At 52.5% G+C, this 17972-nt stretch overlaps 1 protein-coding gene across 2 annotated transcripts; it reads left to right on the top strand.

The window, feature by feature from the left end:
• Positions 1-21: 21 nt before the first annotated feature.
• Positions 22-12280, top strand: KLHDC3 (kelch domain containing 3). Of its 2 annotated transcripts, XM_036316325.1 has the most exons (14): positions 487-2476; positions 2654-2830; positions 2957-3072; positions 3488-3559; positions 3682-3895; positions 3975-4061; positions 4209-4317; positions 4443-4516; positions 9275-9422; positions 9558-9624; positions 9703-9807; positions 10635-10709; positions 10802-10919; positions 11550-12280. In XM_036316325.1, the coding sequence occupies exons 1-14, from the start codon at positions 2323-2325 to the stop codon at positions 11684-11686; spliced, it is 1653 nt and encodes a 550-aa protein (XP_036172218.1). In that variant the 5' UTR covers positions 487-2322; the 3' UTR covers positions 11687-12280. The 2 variants fall into 2 exon arrangements, with proteins under 2 accessions (XP_036172217.1, XP_036172218.1); XM_036316324.1 differs by lacking the exons at positions 9275-9422; positions 9558-9624; positions 9703-9807; ... (1 more) ...; positions 10802-10919; positions 11550-12280 and adding exons at positions 22-175; positions 4639-4717; positions 6087-6713 and having other exon boundaries at positions 2264-2476.
• Positions 12281-17972: the final 5692 nt, after the last annotated feature.

Below are 17972 nucleotides of genomic sequence, written 5' to 3'. Positions count from 1 at the left end.
CGGACTACAAGTCCCGGTAGGCTTCCGGAACTCGGCCCCGACTGCACGTGCGCACACAGCTGCCCGCCGGAAGAAGCGAGCCTGGCTGTGTTTATCTCGTTGGGGACCCAGTCGTCGGTTGGCGCTCAACGGGTTCCAGGCTGCCCGCGGCCCCGCCCCGGCCCGGCCTGACAAGGTAGCCCGGGATGGGTTGATGTTACAAGGAAGGTGGAGGTGCTGGGGGCGTCCTTGTCTGGAGCCGGAGCCGTGAGGGGGAGGCCCGAGGGGGCTGAGGTGGGGGCGGGGTGGGGGTGGGGAGGGAACTAAGGGGATGATGGGAAAGGAGCGTGTTCATGGGGAAGGGTCGCGGGAGAATGGGGTGGAACAGGTGGGAGACTTGGTGGCTGGAGGAGGCACTGAGGGACTGGGAGGGAGGCCGGGTTGTGAAGAGAACGGGGGAGCTGAGGATAATGGAGGGCGGGGGGTCCGGCGCTGTGGGGGAGGGGAGGCGGGGATGACTGGAAGGATCCAGAGAGAGCGCCACCATATGCAGGGAGGAAGACCTCTGGCTGAAAGGGGACAACGATTCCTAGCGTTTTTCCCTCAGTGGAAGGGGGGAAATGGAGAACTTTTGGGTGGCGCTTGGAGTGGTGGGAAAAGGAAAAAGGAGAAAACTGCAAAGCTCTCAGATTAAAAAAAAAAGGGGGGGTGATAATTGCAAGAGAGCAGAGAGGGGGGCAGGCACGTGAAGGGAATGGAAGGCGTCGAGAACGCGGCCAGGACGGAGTGTGGGGGGAACTCCGGGAGGACGCAGCCCTGAGACCTCGGGGGCCCGTTTTCCATGAGCTCGAGCTGTCCTTTCGGGAGAGAAGCTAGGATTCTCTCTCCGCCTTGGGGTGGCATTGCTCCGCGCTGCTCCTGTGAGCCCCGCGCCTTGATGGACTTGAAGGGCGCAGGAGCTCAGAGCGAAGACTGAGGGCTCCCCTTCTTCAGCCCTTCAGCCCCCGTCTGGCCCCACGAGCCCCGGTCCCAGGTGTTTGGGACTGAGGACGGGAGCCATGGAGTGAGACCAGTTCCTGCTGGGGCTCCGTCAGGGTGGGCCTGGTGGCTGCTTAAAGCCGGGGCGGGGGCCGAGGCGGGGCGGTAGGGGACGTGCCAGCCCGCTGGAAGCCATGCCTTTTTCTTCTCGAGGGGCCTCCCTTGAGCCCTCTCTGTGCCCGAAGCTCAGCCTTGAACAGGGAGAGGATGGTCCATCCGCCCAGACCCAGCAGGTGCCGGCCGCAGGAGGTGCCCGACGCGGGCTGCAGATGCACGCATTATCGCTAGCTTGGCAGGTTGTCTTAGAGATCAGTCCTCTCCCTGGGTCTTCTTCATGTGCTGCCCAAGGGCATTTGGCTTCCCTTCTCCTTTCCCGTGCACACGCCTACCGTCGCCCCCCTTCCCGGGACCCTCCGGGGAGGACAGCTGCTGGGAACAGCTTGTCTCTGCCCGGGTAGCAGGGCTGGGGAGGTGGCAGGAGGAGGAACCCCTTCCTCCCCGCCCCCACTCCCTCAATCTACAGCGAACACATACCTTTCTGATTAAGTTCCTAGCTTTGGCAGCAGACCAGGCCCAGCTGTTAAAGGAACGCCTCAGGCCTGTGAGGGGCCCTGGGTCACCCCATTGACAACAGCTCAGTTTGACCAGAGCTTCCGACCAGGGGCGAACCATCCATGGTACTCTGGAGGTCCCTGTCCTGGACCCCGCCCCATCTTGGATAGGGGAGCTCATCCACTGGAAAAGCCTAAAAGCCTTTCTGCTTGGAAGCACCCATGCCAGCTTTCAATGCACTGTCTGGGGCTGGCTGGGCTATTAATAGCTCTGAGTATTTTGAGATGCCTCTCCCCATCTTAAAGAGCACAGAGATTCTTAGACAGGCGGCAGTAAGCAGAGCAGAGCCGGAGGTACCAGCGAACCCATCAGCCTGGGAAGGGGGCTTGGAGCCTGTGCCAGGCCACGGAGCGGGTGGAGCCTCCGTGAGTAGGGGGTGAGCATGCTGAGCCCTGGATCAGCAGGTTCTGAGCTGGCGGTCAGGTTGGAGTGGCCCCACCCTTTGCTTGTGGAGAACACAGGGCCAGGGCTAGCTCCTTGACCTCAGCAGCTCCTCTGGGGCAGGGCCAGCCACCTGAGCTGTGGAGGGGTGGTGTGGGTCGAACACCTGGGTGACACTTGGAGGCCAGGGCTGGTCCTGGGCAGAGTCCTGGTGAGCCAGGCAAAGGCCTTTGTGGCCCTCATTTGTGTGCAGGTAGCAGAGGCAGCAGGCCGTGCCGGGGGGGCATGTTGCTGTAACCAGTGGCCCAGGGGATGTTACGGTGGACAGTGCACCTGGAGGGCGGGCCCCGCAGGGTGAACCATGCTGCAGTGGCTGTTGGGCACCGGGTATTCTCCTTCGGGGGTTACTGCTCTGGTGAAGACTACGAGACACTGCGTCAGATTGATGTGCACATTTTCAATGCAGGTAAGCTAATCCTGGGGACATCCCTGGGTGCCCACATTAGGGAGGGAAACAGGTGGTTGAATGAGTTTTGGTGGTGGCTGCTGTGGCCCAAGGGGGTGAAGGAATGAAGACCTGGTTTGGGAAAAGGTGGACAGCCTGGAAGGAGGGTTCCAGGGCTGAGCTGAGCTATGCCCACAGTGTCCTTGCGCTGGACAAAGCTGCCCCCGGTGAGACCCACCATCCGAGGGCAGCCTCCTGTGGTACCATACATGCGGTATGGACACTCAACCGTCCTCATCGATGACACGGTCTTCCTTTGGGGCGGGCGGAATGACACGGAAGGGGCCTGCAATGTGCTCTACGCCTTTGACGTCAGTGAGTATGGGGCTCTGTTCTTCCAAATGGTACCTCACGGGCTGGGGAGATGTTGGCTGGGCTGGGAATAGGGCAACTCAGGAGGGTCAGAGTTGCTTAACTGGCCCATCCTCTCATCTCCTTCAGATACTCACAAGTGGTCCACGCCCCGAGTGTTAGGAACAATTCCTGGGGCTCGGGACGGACATTCGGCTTGTGTCTTGGGCAAGACGATGTACATTTTCGGGGGCTACGAGCAGCTGGTAGGTCTGGAAAGCAAGTAGAGGTTTAGGGTGGGAATGCTGGAATGGGAGGCTTTGGCTTGCTTTGCAGGGCTTTTTGTTGTTGTTAATCCTCACCTGAGGATATTTTTCCATTGATTTTTAGAGAGAGTAGAAGGGAGGGGGAGAGACCAAGAGAAACATTGATGTGAGAGACACATCGATTGGTTGCCTCCAGCATGTGCCCCAACCAGGGCTGGGGGTCAAGCCTGCAACTGAGGTATGTGCCCTTGACCAGAATTGAACCTGGAACCCTTTAGTCCAAAGCCAGGAGCTCTATCCACTGAGCCAAATCAGCTGGGGCTGTTTTGCAGGTTTTTGAGGGGAGGGATGGAGGTCAGAGACTACTGACCCAATCTTATATTCCTTCCTTCACTTCCTTTCTCTTCCCATTCAGGCGGACTGCTTTTCCAATGACATTCACAAGCTGGATACCAGCACCATGACATGGACCCTTATCTGTACAAAGGTCTGCCCTTTCTTCTTTCTCCCAGACCCCCACCCTCAATTGAAGAAACCATAGGAAGTTCAATAGTGAGAGCAGATCCTTTCCCAGCCTTCTTGCTCACTCCTCTCTCTGCTCCTGCCCAGGGCAATCCTGCGCGCTGGAGGGACTTCCACTCAGCCACAATGCTGGGCAGTCGCATGTATGTCTTTGGGGGTCGCGCTGACCGATTTGGGCCGTTCCATTCCAACAATGAGATTTACTGCAACCGCATCCGAGTCTTTGACACCAGGACTGAGACCTGGCTGGACTGTCCGACCACTCCGGTGCTGCCCGAGGGGCGCCGGAGCCACTCGGCCTGTGAGTGTCTGTTATGCCCCTCAGAGTCCCCCTTCCCACCCATTGTCTTCACACTCTTGACACTCCTCTCTCCTTCCAGTTGGCTACAATGGGGAACTGTACATTTTTGGTGGCTATAATGCAAGGCTGAACCGGCACTTCCATGACCTGTGGAAATTTAACCCTGGTAAAGAACACTGCCTCTAAGGGAGAAACAAGGAGCACTTGAGGGGGGAAAGAAAGAAAGAAAGAATCCTGAGTAGGCGAGAGGTTGAGGTTGGAGAAGATATCTGGCCAGGGCAGGCATTGAATCTCCATGTAAACTTCTCTTTAGTGTCCTTTACCTGGAAAAAGATTGAACCAAAGGGAAAGGGGCCATGTCCACGCCGGCGCCAGTGCTGCTGTATTGTTGGTGACAAAATTGTCCTCTTTGGGGGTACCAGGTTAGTAGGAGAGGGGAGGGCTCGGGGAAGGCCTAAGTCTGTGACTAAACTGGGAGGCATTTGAGCAAGAAGGGTCTCGTGAGCATTCTTTCCTCCTTCCTTTCTCTCTCTCTTGATCTCTACAGTCCATCTCCTGAGGAAGGCCTGGGAGATGAGTTTGACCTCATAGATCATTCTGACTTACACATTTTGGACTTTAGTAAGTACACTTATTCCCAAAGTGCTCCTGCCATCGGGGTCCCTGTCTCTGGGTGGTGACATCCAGGACGGAATCTTTCCTTGGCTGTGACTCTCTCCCTGTCTACCATTCTTCCTCTAAAGGCCCTAGTCTGAAGACCCTGTGCAAACTGGCTGTCATTCAGTATAACCTGGACCAGTCCTGTTTGCCCCATGACATCAGGTGCAGTGAGTGGTTGGGAAGGAGGGATTGGTTGAGGGTAAGTGGCAGCACAAGCATGACCTCATATGGAGGAGATAGAATTCTTGTGGAGAATGAGATGGAAGGAGATACAGACTGTCCACTGGGTAAATTACATGAAAAAAACAATTGTTTTTCATACAAAGCTCAGGAGCATCACTTCCTGAGATCTGAGCCTATACGGTTGTTTTGTTAACATGCTGAAAAAGTTTGATGAAATCTTAGAACCTAGCTGCAAAGTAAAGACAAGTTTAGGAGCCTCTGAATCACCTTAGTTCTGGAATTAAGGGAGGTTCTTCCTAGCCCCCTCCCTTTTAGTTTCACTCTTAGGTCTAAGTCAAGTACCAAAAGTACTTTGTGTATAATTATGCCCTTTTGGGTCATTCTTCGACACGTACTTTTCCTTGTATCAGTTCAGTTTAACTCTTACTTGCTGAGGGTCTATGTGATCAGTATTCAGTGACATGGTGTGTGCAAGGCTGACCTGGTGGGTCATAGGTTGGCCTAGGAGTGACATATATGCAGGTACCTGTTGTGGCAGAATGCACGGGAGAACGATCAGCCAGCACTCTGAGGGAGGAAAGTTCAACCTTTATTTCGCAGATTGGCTAGTCCAGGGGAATTCCGGATTCAGATCCTGAGTTGAATTCATGGGGAGGCTCTGACTGACATATCTCCTCTGTGGTGGCCCCTGAGGGTCCCTGCGGCTCTGCCCAAGTCAGTGAGAGTGGGAAAGTAAGACTACAGTTTTAACCAGATACTGAACTAGGTGGCAAGCCCCGCCATTGTCCTTTTCATACCTAAGTCAAGTAGACTATAGTGAGTAGTGGAATTAAGGAGGTTATTGGTAAATCTTTGTAGAATGACAGAATGGTCAAAAAGAGGGATTTAATTTTAATATGATGGGATGAGTAGGGAAGTCCTGGGGTGGGAGGGTAGGAGAGACGAATCAGGCTTCTTTCTGAAAGGGATAGTAGTTGAGAGCAAAAATGAGCATTCCTGATGTGGGGTAGGAGGAGCTGCCTGGTTGGATCTGAGCAGAGGAAAGATAGGTTGGGAAATTTACTGCGATGTATACACCCATGCTTTTCTCCAGGTGTTGGGCAAAAGAATATATAAACATAAACAGGAAGTCCACCTGAGCTTGCAGGTGGAGCTGTGGGTGGTATTGGATTTGGTGGTGGGCGGGGCCTGATTGTTAATCTAGGAGGGCTGTAAGGAAGAGGTGGCTGTGGGTAGTTAAGGTTTCAGGAAGTTGAAGGCACTGGTGTGTTCATAGTTTTGTTAGCAATTCTGGGCTTGGGGTGGAGGTTCCTCCTGTCCTTTATACCTGTCACTGTTGGCCTTCCAGGTGGGAGCTGAATGCCATGACCACCAACAGCAATATCAGTCGCCCCATCGTCTCCTCCCATGGGTAGAAGGAAGTTTTTGCCGCCATCCCTCCTGAGCCTGCTGTTGTCTTCACTGCCCCTGCCTGTCTCTCACCCGCCTGCCCCTTTGGACCCTGGTATACCTCCACATGGAGTTGTTGGACTAGAGGTGTTTTTTGTGCTGTGAACTCAGTGGGGAGCTGTGGGGGGAGGGCTAGGTTCCCCCCCTCCTTGGGCCGAGGGCCCCTTCCCTTGGTGCTCTGTCCCATCCACCTTCTTCCAACTGCTCCTGGACTTTGCTCTGTCCCAGGCCAGCGGGGCTCTGAGAAGTGAAGGGAATGGGGAGAATGGAGAGGGAGAAGCAAGCAGTGTCTGGTCCTCAGAAGCTCCCCTCCCGCTCTATTTTCACCCCTGCCCCCGCTTGAGCCATGAGCGTTGATTGGGAGCCGAGAGAAGTTGCAGCTGTTGCCATGAAACCTCCTTCGCCCTGACCCGGGGAAGGCGAGGACCAGCAGATAATCCTACCCCTTCCTTGAGCTGTTGCTGTCACCCTGTTGCTCACAGCCAGCTCAGATTTTATAAAAATGGATTAAAGACCTCTAAACGAACCATCTGTGTGTGTGTGGAATGAATGGGGTGGCAGGCGCTTGCCCGGGGCAGGGGGCGCTCGCAGGTCAAGTGCCACGTGGCCTGGCCCACCTTCTCGTCGGCGCGGAGTCCAGGTGACAAAGTGGCCGCGTTGTCAAGTGGGCGCCCCTGCCCGGCCGGCAGCGGGCACTGGGCGTGTGGGGTGGTGTCTCCGCCGATGCGGACCCGCCTCCTGAGCTGCCGGAAGAGGCGGGGCAGGCCCGCCGGGGCGGAAGCCACGCCGTTGGTCCGCGCCGTGCGAGCTGATGCCGAGAGCGAGGTCCCGCGCCGGGCCCGCCGCCGGCTCTCCCCTCGGGGCCGGGGATAGCGGAGATGACGGCGGGGGCCTGCGGAAGGGTGAGGCCGCGGGGCGGGAGGACGCCGGGGGCCGGGGGCCTGCGGGAGGGGGAGGCCCCGGGGCGGGAGGACGGCGGGGGCCGGGGGCCTGCGGGAGGGGGAGGCCGCGGGGCGGGAGGACGGCGGGGGCCGGGACCCGCGGAAGGGGGAGGCCGGTGGGCCGCGGGGCGGGAGGACGGCGGGGGCCGGGGGCCTGCGGGAGGGGGAGGTCGCGGGGCGGGAGGACGGCGGGGGCCGGGACCCGCGGAAGGGGGAGGCCGGTGGGCCGCGGGGCGGGAGGACGGCGGGGGCCGGGGGCCTGCGGGAGGGGGAGGCCCCGGGGCGGGAGGAGCGCAGGTCCGGGCTCCCCGCCCGGTGCGGTGTCCGAGCCGCAGCCAGGTCCCGAGAGCCTGCGAAGTTCTCCAAAGGCCCGCGCGGAGCGCCCGCAGCGCCGTGGGAAGTGGGGAGGGGGTGCTTCCTGGGCTGGGACATCTGAGCGGTTTCTTAAAGGGAGGATGGAGATTTCCCCGGGGCTGAGACGCCTGTGGGAGCGCGCCGAGGCCAGGGCTGGGGGGCTGGGGAAGGACTCAGCAGGTCAGGATGAAGGAGATTGGGCAGCCCCGGCCGGTTTGGCTCAGGGGACAGCGTCGGCCTGCGGACTGAAGGGTCCCGGTTCGATTCCAGTCAAGGGCAGGTATATATATAGGCATTTATTGAGTATCTGTATGCATGCACAGTTCTAGATGCTGGAGATGCAATAGTGAATAAAGCAGCCCAAAACTGTCCTCGTGGAACTTACCATTTAGAAAGGGCTGTTAAAAAAAGGACATGTGAATTAATCTATTAAAAGGCAGCAAAGCAGAATTGTATATTGTAAAAGGGTGAATGTTATGGCATATGAATTATATCTCAGTTTCCCAAGAAGGTGACAAGGTTATGGAGAGAAAGCAGGGGAGGGGTTACAATTATAAGTAACCACAGGAGGCCTCACTGAGTAGGTGACATTTGAGCCGTGGTTGAAGGAGGTGCCGGAGAAGTAATAAATGTATCTGAAGAAAGCGCTCCAAGCAGAGGCAGCATCAAGTGCAGAGAACACCTTCCTGCTCAGGGACTGCCAGGAGGCCAGCTGACGAGAGGAGTGGAAGGAAGAGATTGGTAGGAAATGAGATTAGATCAGGGGTGGGCAAACTTTTTGACTCGAGGGCCACAATGGGTTCTTAAACTGGACCGGAGGGCCGGAACAAAAGCATGGATGGAGTGTTTGTGTGAACTAATATAAAGTCAAAGTAAACATCATTACATAAAGGGGTACGGTCTTTTTTTTCAATAGTTTTTTTTCAATAGTTGGATTAGATGCAACCTGGGGGCTAGGTCCCCTAGGGCTTCCAGCCACCTTGACGCTGAGCAAAGATGGAAGGCATTGGGGAGTTTGAGTTCTGGAGTGACATGATCTGAAGTCTGTCTATCTGGGAGTAGGTAATGAGGTTGGAGTGATAAGACCAGTTACATTTTATTTTTTATTTTTTAAAAATATATTTCTTTATTGATTTCAGAGAGGAAGGGAAAGGGAGAGAGATAGAAACATCAATGATGAGAGAGAATCATTGATCAGCTGCTTCCCGCACGCCCCCCACTGGGGATCAAGTCCGCAACCCTGGCACGTGCCCTTGGCCGGAACCGAACCCGGGACCCTTCAGTCCGAAGGCCAACGCTCCATCCACTGAGCCAAACCGGCCAGGGCCAGAGTTACATTTTAGATGTCTCTCTCAAACTGAAGTGGGGAGCATAACTTTGAGAGGAGTAAGACTGGAGGTTGGGAGACCAGTTAGGAGACTAGAGCACTGATTCAGGTGAGGTGCTGAGAGGATGAACCAGAACACTGGCCACAGTAACGGCAAGGGAGACAGGCCTTTCTGGGGAAACCTGTGAAGGAATAATTTAAAAGAAAGGGACTGTGACTTGGTCCACCACTGGCCTTACATATACACCTTCCTTAGCAAGGTGAGGCCCCAAGGTAGCTGGAACCGTTGGGAACTTAGATGAAGCACCATGACGGCCTATGCTGCCCAGGACCTGTAGGGATTGGTTGGATGGGGTATTGGAAAGGATCAGTTACCTTAAGAATGAGAATGGAATGATGTCTTTCCAGCAGCGGGAAATGCTGAGCTCAATTGTGTGTGTCCCCTATCTTCACCTCCTTCTGCAGACACATCTAACATGTCCTTTGAGGAGCTGTTGGAATTGCAGAGCCAAGCGGGGACTAAGGCATACAAACAATTGGTAGCTGGAAGCAGCACTAAGAAGCAAGGCTCTAGACCCCCTGTCCAAAATGCCTGTGTTGCAGATAAGCACAGGTGAGGAGCAAGGCCTGCCCCAGGAGTTGGAGGATGTCTGGGACCTTGAGTCGGTGTCTGCTGTCTTAGGTGGCAGGGGGGAGGCCTTTGGCCAAGACTGGAGTCCCCTGGACCTGTCCTGTAATTTCTCCATAGGCCTCTGGAAATGTCAGCCAAAGTCCGGGTGCCATTTTTGCGTCAAGTTGTCTCCATCAGTAAGAAGGTGAGAAAGAGGCAGGAAGTGCTTTCTTGTGAAAGGAGACAGAACTGTATTTTCATATTCTCTCCGTTCTCTCCAAAGGTAGCCCGGGACCCCCGCTTTGACGATTTGTCAGGGGAATATAATCCTGAAGTGTTTGACAAAACGTATCAATTCCTGAACGACATCCGAGCCAAAGAGAAAGAGGTGTGCTGCATGCGGCTGGTGGCTGGGTCACTGGTGTCTGGGGTTGGGAAACTAGGGCACAGGTTAGAGCAGGGGTGGGCAAACTTTTTGACTCGAGGGCCACAATGGGTTCTTAAACTGGACCGGAGGGCCGGAACAAAAGCATGGATGGAGTGTTTGTGTGAACTAATATAAATTCAAAGTAAACATCATTACATAAAAGGGTACGATTTTTTTTTTTTTTTAGTTTTACTCATTTCAAACGGCCGGATCCGGCCCGCGGGCCGTAGTTTGCCCACGGCTGGGTTAGAATCGGGCAGAGGGAACTGGGAGCGTAGTGATGGGCAGACTTCATTCTCCCTAAGTAGGTGCTTATATTCAAATCCTGGCTCATCAGTTTACTAGCTTACCATTGGCAAGTTACTCAACTTGGCTTTGCTTCAGTTTTCTAATCATAAAAAGAACTAATAACTCCTATCTCATAGTGTTACTGAGTTAACATGCGAACCTCTTAGAGCAATGGTTCTCAACCTGTGGGTCGTGACCCCTTTGGCGGTCGAACGGCCCTTTCACAGGGGTCACTCAAGACCATCCTGCATATCAGGATGTAAATTTTAACGTAATGTAATGTAATTGTAATGTAAATTGTAATTTACATTACAATTCATAACAGCAACATTACAGTTATGAAGTAGCAACGAAAATAATTTTATGGTTGGGTCACAACATGAGGAACTGTATTTAAAGGGCCAGAAGGTTGAGAACCACTGTTTTAGAGTAATGCCTGGCACAGAAGTGCAGCTCACATTTTCAGCATGCTAACCATCACATCATTTCCCGCTGTGGAGCTTGTGAAAAAGCAGTTGAAGAAGCACCGTTCAGGGGAGAAGCATGAGAAGCTGCAGCAGCTGCTTCAGCGAATGGTGAGTGAGTCAGGTCGTGGGTGGCGGTGAAAGTAGTTCAAGGCAGGGGGTAGATCACAGTCCCTCACACCCATCTCATCTTTGCTCCTCAGGAGCAGCAAGAAATGGCACAGCAGGAGCGGAAGCGGCAGCAGGAGCTGCGCCTGGCTCTGAAGCAGGAGCGGCGGGCGCAGGCCCAGCAGGGCCATCGTCCATACTTCCTGAAGAAATGTGAGTGGGCACAGCTGTTACAGGTTGGGTACAGGGCTGGGGGGTCGCAGGCCCTAAAGGAGGCATGAGTGCTGGATCCCATGGTAAATTAGGAGGAGAGTAGAAATACTGTGGGGAGGAGGTGCCCATTCTTATTTCCCTAATCAGATTATCGACAGGGGGTGTTGCTTTTATTTATTTTATTTTTAATGATATGACACCATACGGTTTTTTGTTTGTTTGTTTTTTGATTTTTCAGAGAGAGAGGAGTGGGAGGAGAAAGAAACATCAATTTGTTGTTCCATTTATTTATGCATTCATTGCTTGTTTCTTGTATGTGCCCTTACCAGGGATCAAACCCACAGCGTTGGCATATCTGAATGACCATGTAACCAACTGAGCTACGTGGCCAGGGCAGGGTGTCGCTTTTTTCTCTGTTGTACTCCCCCGATCTGCTGCACTGGGCACGTAGAAGCTCACAGTCGTTGCGTTGTGAAAGAAGGAATCATAGAAAAAGACAGCTTGCTTGCACACACCATGAACTCTTAAGTCATGTTTCCCAGCAGAGGGGTTGAGAATGACTGACTGGGGAACAGGGAAAGGGTGGTGCTCTGCTTTTGCTTACCAGCTTGCTTTCTCCCGACCCTCTAGCTGAACAGCGCCAGCTGGTCCTAGCTGAGAAGTTCAAGGAGCTGAAACGCAGCAAGAAGCTAGACAGCTTCTTGAGTCGAAAAAGGCGCCGAAACGCAGGCAAAGACAGGCGACATCTCCCTTTGAATAAGGACTAATAGGAACTGACCTCAGCTCTGCCACTGCCTCAGTGAGAACTGGGTCTGTGGGGACAGACTGGGGCTTGGCCTATTCTGGGTCTTTCCCCTTCAAGGACAAGGATCACAGCTGCCCTTGAACTAGATTGGCTCAGCAATGACTAAAGGGTTCTTGGGCTGCCCAGGGATGGACAGGAACAGCTCAGCCTTCGCCATGCCACACTCCTCTGCTTGAATCTGGTTCATCATGTACTCGTGTCCTCCCATCCTTGCCTTAAACCAGGGATAGGAACCTTTTTTCTGCCAAGGGCCATTTGTATATTTATAACATCATTCATGGGCCATCCAGTATCATCAGTTTAAAAATTAGCGGCCGTATTTGATCAAACATTTAATTAACTCACCCCTGATGCCGTGGCAGGGCCCGACCAAGTGATGCCATGGGCCTTCTATGGCCCGCAGGCTGAACATTCCCAGCCCCTGTGAAATCAATAATTCTGACAGAGGAAAAAAAGGGTCAGTGACCTTAGGTTAGTGAAGGCCATGGAGTCTGTTGACGGCTTCCAGGACTGGGACTTTATGTAGGAGCCAGTTAATAAACATTCTTGTCGCTCATCTGCTTTGTGTGTATGTGTGTGGGGGGGGGGGGGGTTAAATTACTGTCTTAGGAAGTACTGTCTAAGGGGCCAAAATCTAAGGCTCCTACAAAGTGAGAAGTCAGATCAAGCCCCAAAAGCAGATCCGAGAGTGAACCAATCCCACAACTCACCTACTTTGCTTTTGTTTTGGATGCAAGGGGAGGTAGGAGATGGGGACAAAAATTGCATTCCCAGTAATGTCAGCACAGCTGGCTCCCAATACTGTTTGGGTCTAGAATTCATATTACACATTTGGGCTGGAAAAATCTTCAACCTGGTCATTCAGAGTGGTCTGGGGTTGGTAGTGCCTCCAGGCACCCAGCAGGAGCAAATGCAGTTCTCTCTTAGGACTGTACTGGAAACCCAGGCCTGCAGGAATTCCTTCACATAAAATCTCAAGGGCTGTGTGTTCACAATGAAACACCAGCACACAAGGAAAGAAACCACCACCAGCAAGAGGGAACATTAGGAACAACAGGTAACAGAATCTGAACAGCAAAGACAGAAGTTGAAAGTACAAAATATAAAATGTCTTTAAATGTTTAAAGAAAAAGTATGACTAATGAAAAGACTATAAGAAAGGACCAGATTGGTTTGATTAAAGTAAAACTTCAAAATGAAAAATGTGCTGCATTCAGCATGGGCAGGTTCAGTGAGCCTGAGGAGGGGCGGTGAAGGATTGAAGACAGACAAGAGAATACAGCTGGGCCCTAACCGGTTTGGCTCAGTGGATAAGAGTGTCAGCCTGCAGACTGAAGGGTCCCAGGTTCGATTCCGATCAAGGGCATGTACCTTGGTTGCAGGCACATCCCCAGTAGGGAGTGTGCAGGAGGCAGCTGATTGATATTTCTAACTCTATCCCTCTCCCTTCCTCTCTGCAAAAAATCAATAAAATATATTAAAAAAAAAAAAAAGAATACAGCTGGGGCATGGGATGCTGCTTCTCTGATGGAGAGACAGCTCCACGGCCTGCAAGCTGAAGCTTTATTTTATAGTCAGAGTCCACAAAGCAAAACAAGGGAAGTGGTCAACATGTTTACAATGTTCTTGTGAGTTTCACCTTGTTTTGGTAGCACTTGCTGCACCTCCCATAGCCCGTTAGCTACCTAGGAAGGAGCTAGGGAGGACTATAAGGTCAAGCTTAATTATGTTAGGAGAGCTCTGCCCTCCAAGCTGAAACTTGTGTGTGGCCCTGCCACAGGTCAATCCAACACCTATAGCCACTCCCTACAGAAAAATACGCTATATGAATTGAGAAACTTAATGGTTAAGCAGCAAGTTAGACACCTAAAAGGAGAATGAACCTGAAGTAGAGCTGAGAAAGTTACACAGCTGGAGCCCAGGGATACAAAGAAATGGAAACTACGGCAAAGAGGCTGGAAAACCACTGGAGATGGAGTGAGAAGGTATGACGTAACCAGAGTTCCAGGAGTGAATAAAGAGTCTGAGAATTTTCGAGAATTGAAGTTTATAAACGCTAACAATCAGGAAATTCCAAGCAGGATTGAAAAAAAATATTAAATCATAAGAAATTAGTAAGACATTAGAAAGACTAACAAAAAAAACCGCTATAAAGAAAAGGGAGAGAGACAGAATTAGAAACTAGGACGTCTATTGCGGGATGCTTCTGGGATGGGGTGAAAGCTGTTCTGATGACAGAAATATAAGATGAAGCTTCTGATGCTCCACTCCCACTGGGTGGAAGCGGAGGGCTGTAGCTGTCAGGATAGCTTGCCTTGCCCTGAGGGAGTGAGGGATCTAGTGCTGCAGTCCGGATGACACGTATCAATACTACTTTAAAGCCACAGAACAGCTTCTTGCTGATAAAAGCAGAAAAAGGCCATTTAACTATTAGGCTCATTGAAACACAGAAGATTGGAGAAGAGCTCAAAAAAGTGTGTGTGGGGTGCAGAGGGGGGGTCTGAGCAGTTAAAAGCACTCCAAGTTCTACCTTGGGACCAGAGTGCTGATGTGAAGATGTCATTGCTGCCACCTAGGGTACTCCCCACTTTCCCTCCTGCTTTGCTCTTGATTGAGCAATTCCCAGCAGAGGCATCGGATTAGCCACGCCTCAGTCACATGGCTGCACGGGGATGCTGGGAAAGCAAGTATCTGGTCTTTTATATGGTGGGAGGTGGATGCTATCTTCTATCTAGATTTATGATGGGGAGTTTCCAAGCATGAGAAGGGGGTTCAGATGAAGGTGGTCAAGAAAACGTATGTCCACTTCAGGCTGGACTGGCCCTAAGCCTTCAAACTGCGACTTTTCCCTTCAAGGGTGCAGAGGAGACAATGGACAGCTCTGAACTTCAGCTGTGGATTTGTTTAGGTGGGCTTTTCTTTTGTTCTGTGTTTTTCTTCCCCATTGGTAACAGATTTATTGAGATAGAATTCATATATTCCGTACACTTTACCTATTTTTTTAAAATATATTTTATTGATTTTTTACAGAGAGGAAGGGAGAGAGATAGAGAGTTAGAAACATCGATGAGAGAGAAACATCGATCAGCTGCCTCCTGCACATACCCTACTGGGGATGTGCCCACAACCCAGGTACATGCCCTTGACCGGAATCGAACCTGGGACCGTTCAGTCCGCAGGCCAACGCTCTATCCACTGAGCCAAACCGGTTTCGGCCTCTTTACCTATTTAAAATGTACAATTTGCCTGGCCAGTGTGGCTCAGCAGTTGAGCATCAACTGTGAACCAGAAGGTCACGGTTTGAATCCTGGTCAGGGTACATGCCCGGATTGTGGGCTCCAATCCGTGTAGGACATGCAGGAGGCAGCCAATCAATGATTCTCATCATTAATATCTATCTATCTATCTATCTATCTATCTATCTATCTATCTATCTATCTATCTACCTATCTAATCTCTGTATCTCTCTCTCTTTCCCTTCCTCTCTGAAATCAATAAAAAATATATTAAAAAAATAAAATGTAGCCGAAACCGGTTTGGCTCAGTGGATAGAGCGTCGGCCTGCGGACTGAAGGGTCCCGGGTTCGATTCCGGTCAAGGGCATGTACCTGGGTTGCGGGCACATCCCCAGTGGGGGGTGTGCAGGAGGCGGCTGATCGATGTTTCTCTCTCATCGATGTTTCTAACTATCTCTCTCCCTTCCTCTCTGTAAAAAATCAATAAAATATATTAAAAAAAATAAATAAAATGTACAATACAATGGTTTTAGTAGAGTCACAGAATCATGCAGCCATCACCACAATTTTGTAGCATTTTCGACAACCCCCAAAAAACCCCATACACTCTAGTAGTCACTTCCCATGTCTTCCCAGTCCCCCCAGGTCTAGGAAACCACTAAACCACTTTGTCTCTATTTTGGGACATTTCATATAAATGGAATCAATATGTGGTCCTTAATGTGCAAACCAGCTGTAGGGATACAAGGAACTGAGGCTGTGGGGATGGTCTCACAGTGGGTCAGGGTAGCAAACTTCATCCAAGGTTTGCCCTTTAGGGATGGAAAGTCCTGCGGGCAGACGAAGAGGCTCAGATCTTTGGTGGTGCTGGCGAGAAGGGCAGCGTCAGGACTGCTCACTGGATGGCTGAATGTGGGCAAAGTCTGGGGGTGGGTCAGATTGTGTGCTAAGGACAGTGGGCAACACAGGAGCTGGACTGCAGACAGGAACATGCAGTTTTGGGGCCACAGCTGGTATGTCCTTCCCTTAAGAATTGCTGGAGACTCGTCCATTGCAGATGAGCAGGTAGGTCCCCTGTGGGAGGCTGAGGGGCAGGTAGGTGACTGAGGATGAATAAGGGGTTGAAGGAGGCAGTGAGGAAGGCTGGTGGTGTGGTGTGGAGCTCAGCCCACGCAGGAGCCAAGGAGGCAGCAGCAACATGGGTGGAGGGGGAGAAAGACTCACCTTGTCCCCTACACGCAGTGCATGCTGGCCTGGCTACTCCAGCCCAGGGGCTCTGGGTCTCTGGTGGGGAAAAATAGGCGCATAGAGAGCAGAAGAGCGAAAAGCTGTGGGCATAAAGGCTACCTCGAGAACAGGCACGGCCTGCCCTGGCCATCGTTCTCCGTGGTTACAGCGTCGGCCTGCACCCCTAAGGGTCTCCCCTTCCATTCCCGGTCAAGAGCACGTACCTGGGTTGCAGGTTCAATCCCTAGTCCCACATTTGGGGTGCATGTCAAAGGCAACCAATCACTATTTCTCTCTCCCCCTTGCTCCCTTCTGCTCTCTCTTAAAAAAAAAAAAAAATCAGCTGAAACCGGTTTGGCTCAGTGGATAGAGCGTCGGCCTGCGGACTGAAGGGTCCCAGGTTCGATTCCGGTCACAGGCATGTACCTGGGTTGCGGGCACATCCCCAGTAGGAGATGTGCAGGAGGCAGCTGATCGATGTTTCTCTCTCATCGATGTTTCTAACTCTCTATCCCTCTCCCTTCCTCTCTGTAAAAAATCAATAAAATATATTTAAAAAAAAAATCACTGAAGAAAATATCCTCTGATGAGGATTAAACACACACACACACACACACAGGCACGGCCTGGACCAATAAGAGAGGCCATGATCTCTGGCTCAGAGGGGGGAGGTTCCCCAGTGAGAAGCTGCAGCAACCCTATTGTGCCCTGGGGCCCAGCAGCCCCAGCCTGCTGCTGCCTGCCTGTCCTCTGCCTTATGAATAGGCAGACCAACAGGCCACCGACAGTGCCTTGGGCCACCCTACTGCAGAGCAAGGTAAGGCCAGGCCCGCCCTGTCCACCCTGTTGGCCCTCTGGTTTGTTGCCTCGTCCTGGGCACCCCGACTCTCAAACCCTGACCTCTTTTTCTCTTGCAGATTCTATTCCAAATCTCAGTCCTGGGTGGCACCCAGTTCTCTGTCTGGCCTCTGTGCCCTCTCTCACCACCTGACTCAACCCTTCACCACCTCCTTCCTTCTGAAGCTTTCTCCTAGTCACTTCTTGGCTGCAAGAACCATGAACTCTGGATGCCTGGGATACTCCTTCCCTCCTCTCCTACTGCCCCTGCCAAGAGGCAGAGCTCCAGCGCTGGCACTGGGTCCCGTAGCCTCACCTGCCCTCCCTCAGTGTGAGTGGTGCCAGGGCAGCAATCATAGCAGCACAGGCCTGCCTACAGAGCAGGGATCGAGCTTTGGGGACAGTGGGCAGCTCTGTGTGGCGACGAGGAATTCACAGGGGCTGCAGTTCCATCTGCTTCCAACCCAGATCCTAAGGCATCTGGACAGGCCCGCATGCAGGCCCCTGGGTGCCTGCCAGGGTCTTTCACCTCACCTTCATTCTGTCGGCCTTACCTAGGCCAGGTGCACTCACTGCTGGGTATGGTGGCCTTTGGCAAAATCTTTACCATATCAAATGCTCCCACATCCAGTGCTTGTGAGAATGCCACAGTGACTGGGCCAACTCCACAAGGAAAGTGGAGCCCTGTCTGATAATCTGCCCGTTACATGCCGTCCAGCGTGTGGCAAAATGGGCTGGAGCCACCAGAACCGGTTTGGCTCAGTGGATAGAGCGTCAGCCTGTGGACTGAAGGGTCCCAGGTTCGATTCCGGTCAAGGGCATGTACCTTGGTTGCAGGCACATCCCCAGGAGCGGGTATGCGGGGAGGCAGCTAATCGATGTTTCTAACTCTCTATCCCTCTCCCTTCCTCTCTGTGAAAAATCAATAAAATACATTTTTTAAAAAAA

The sequence above is a fragment of the Myotis myotis genome, unplaced genomic scaffold (genome assembly GCF_014108235.1).
Source record: "Myotis myotis isolate mMyoMyo1 unplaced genomic scaffold, mMyoMyo1.p scaffold_m19_p_7, whole genome shotgun sequence".
NCBI lineage: Eukaryota > Metazoa > Chordata > Mammalia > Chiroptera > Vespertilionidae > Myotis > Myotis myotis.
Note: the sequence above shows the minus strand (reverse complement) of the source record. Positions and strands in the feature narration are given on the sequence as shown.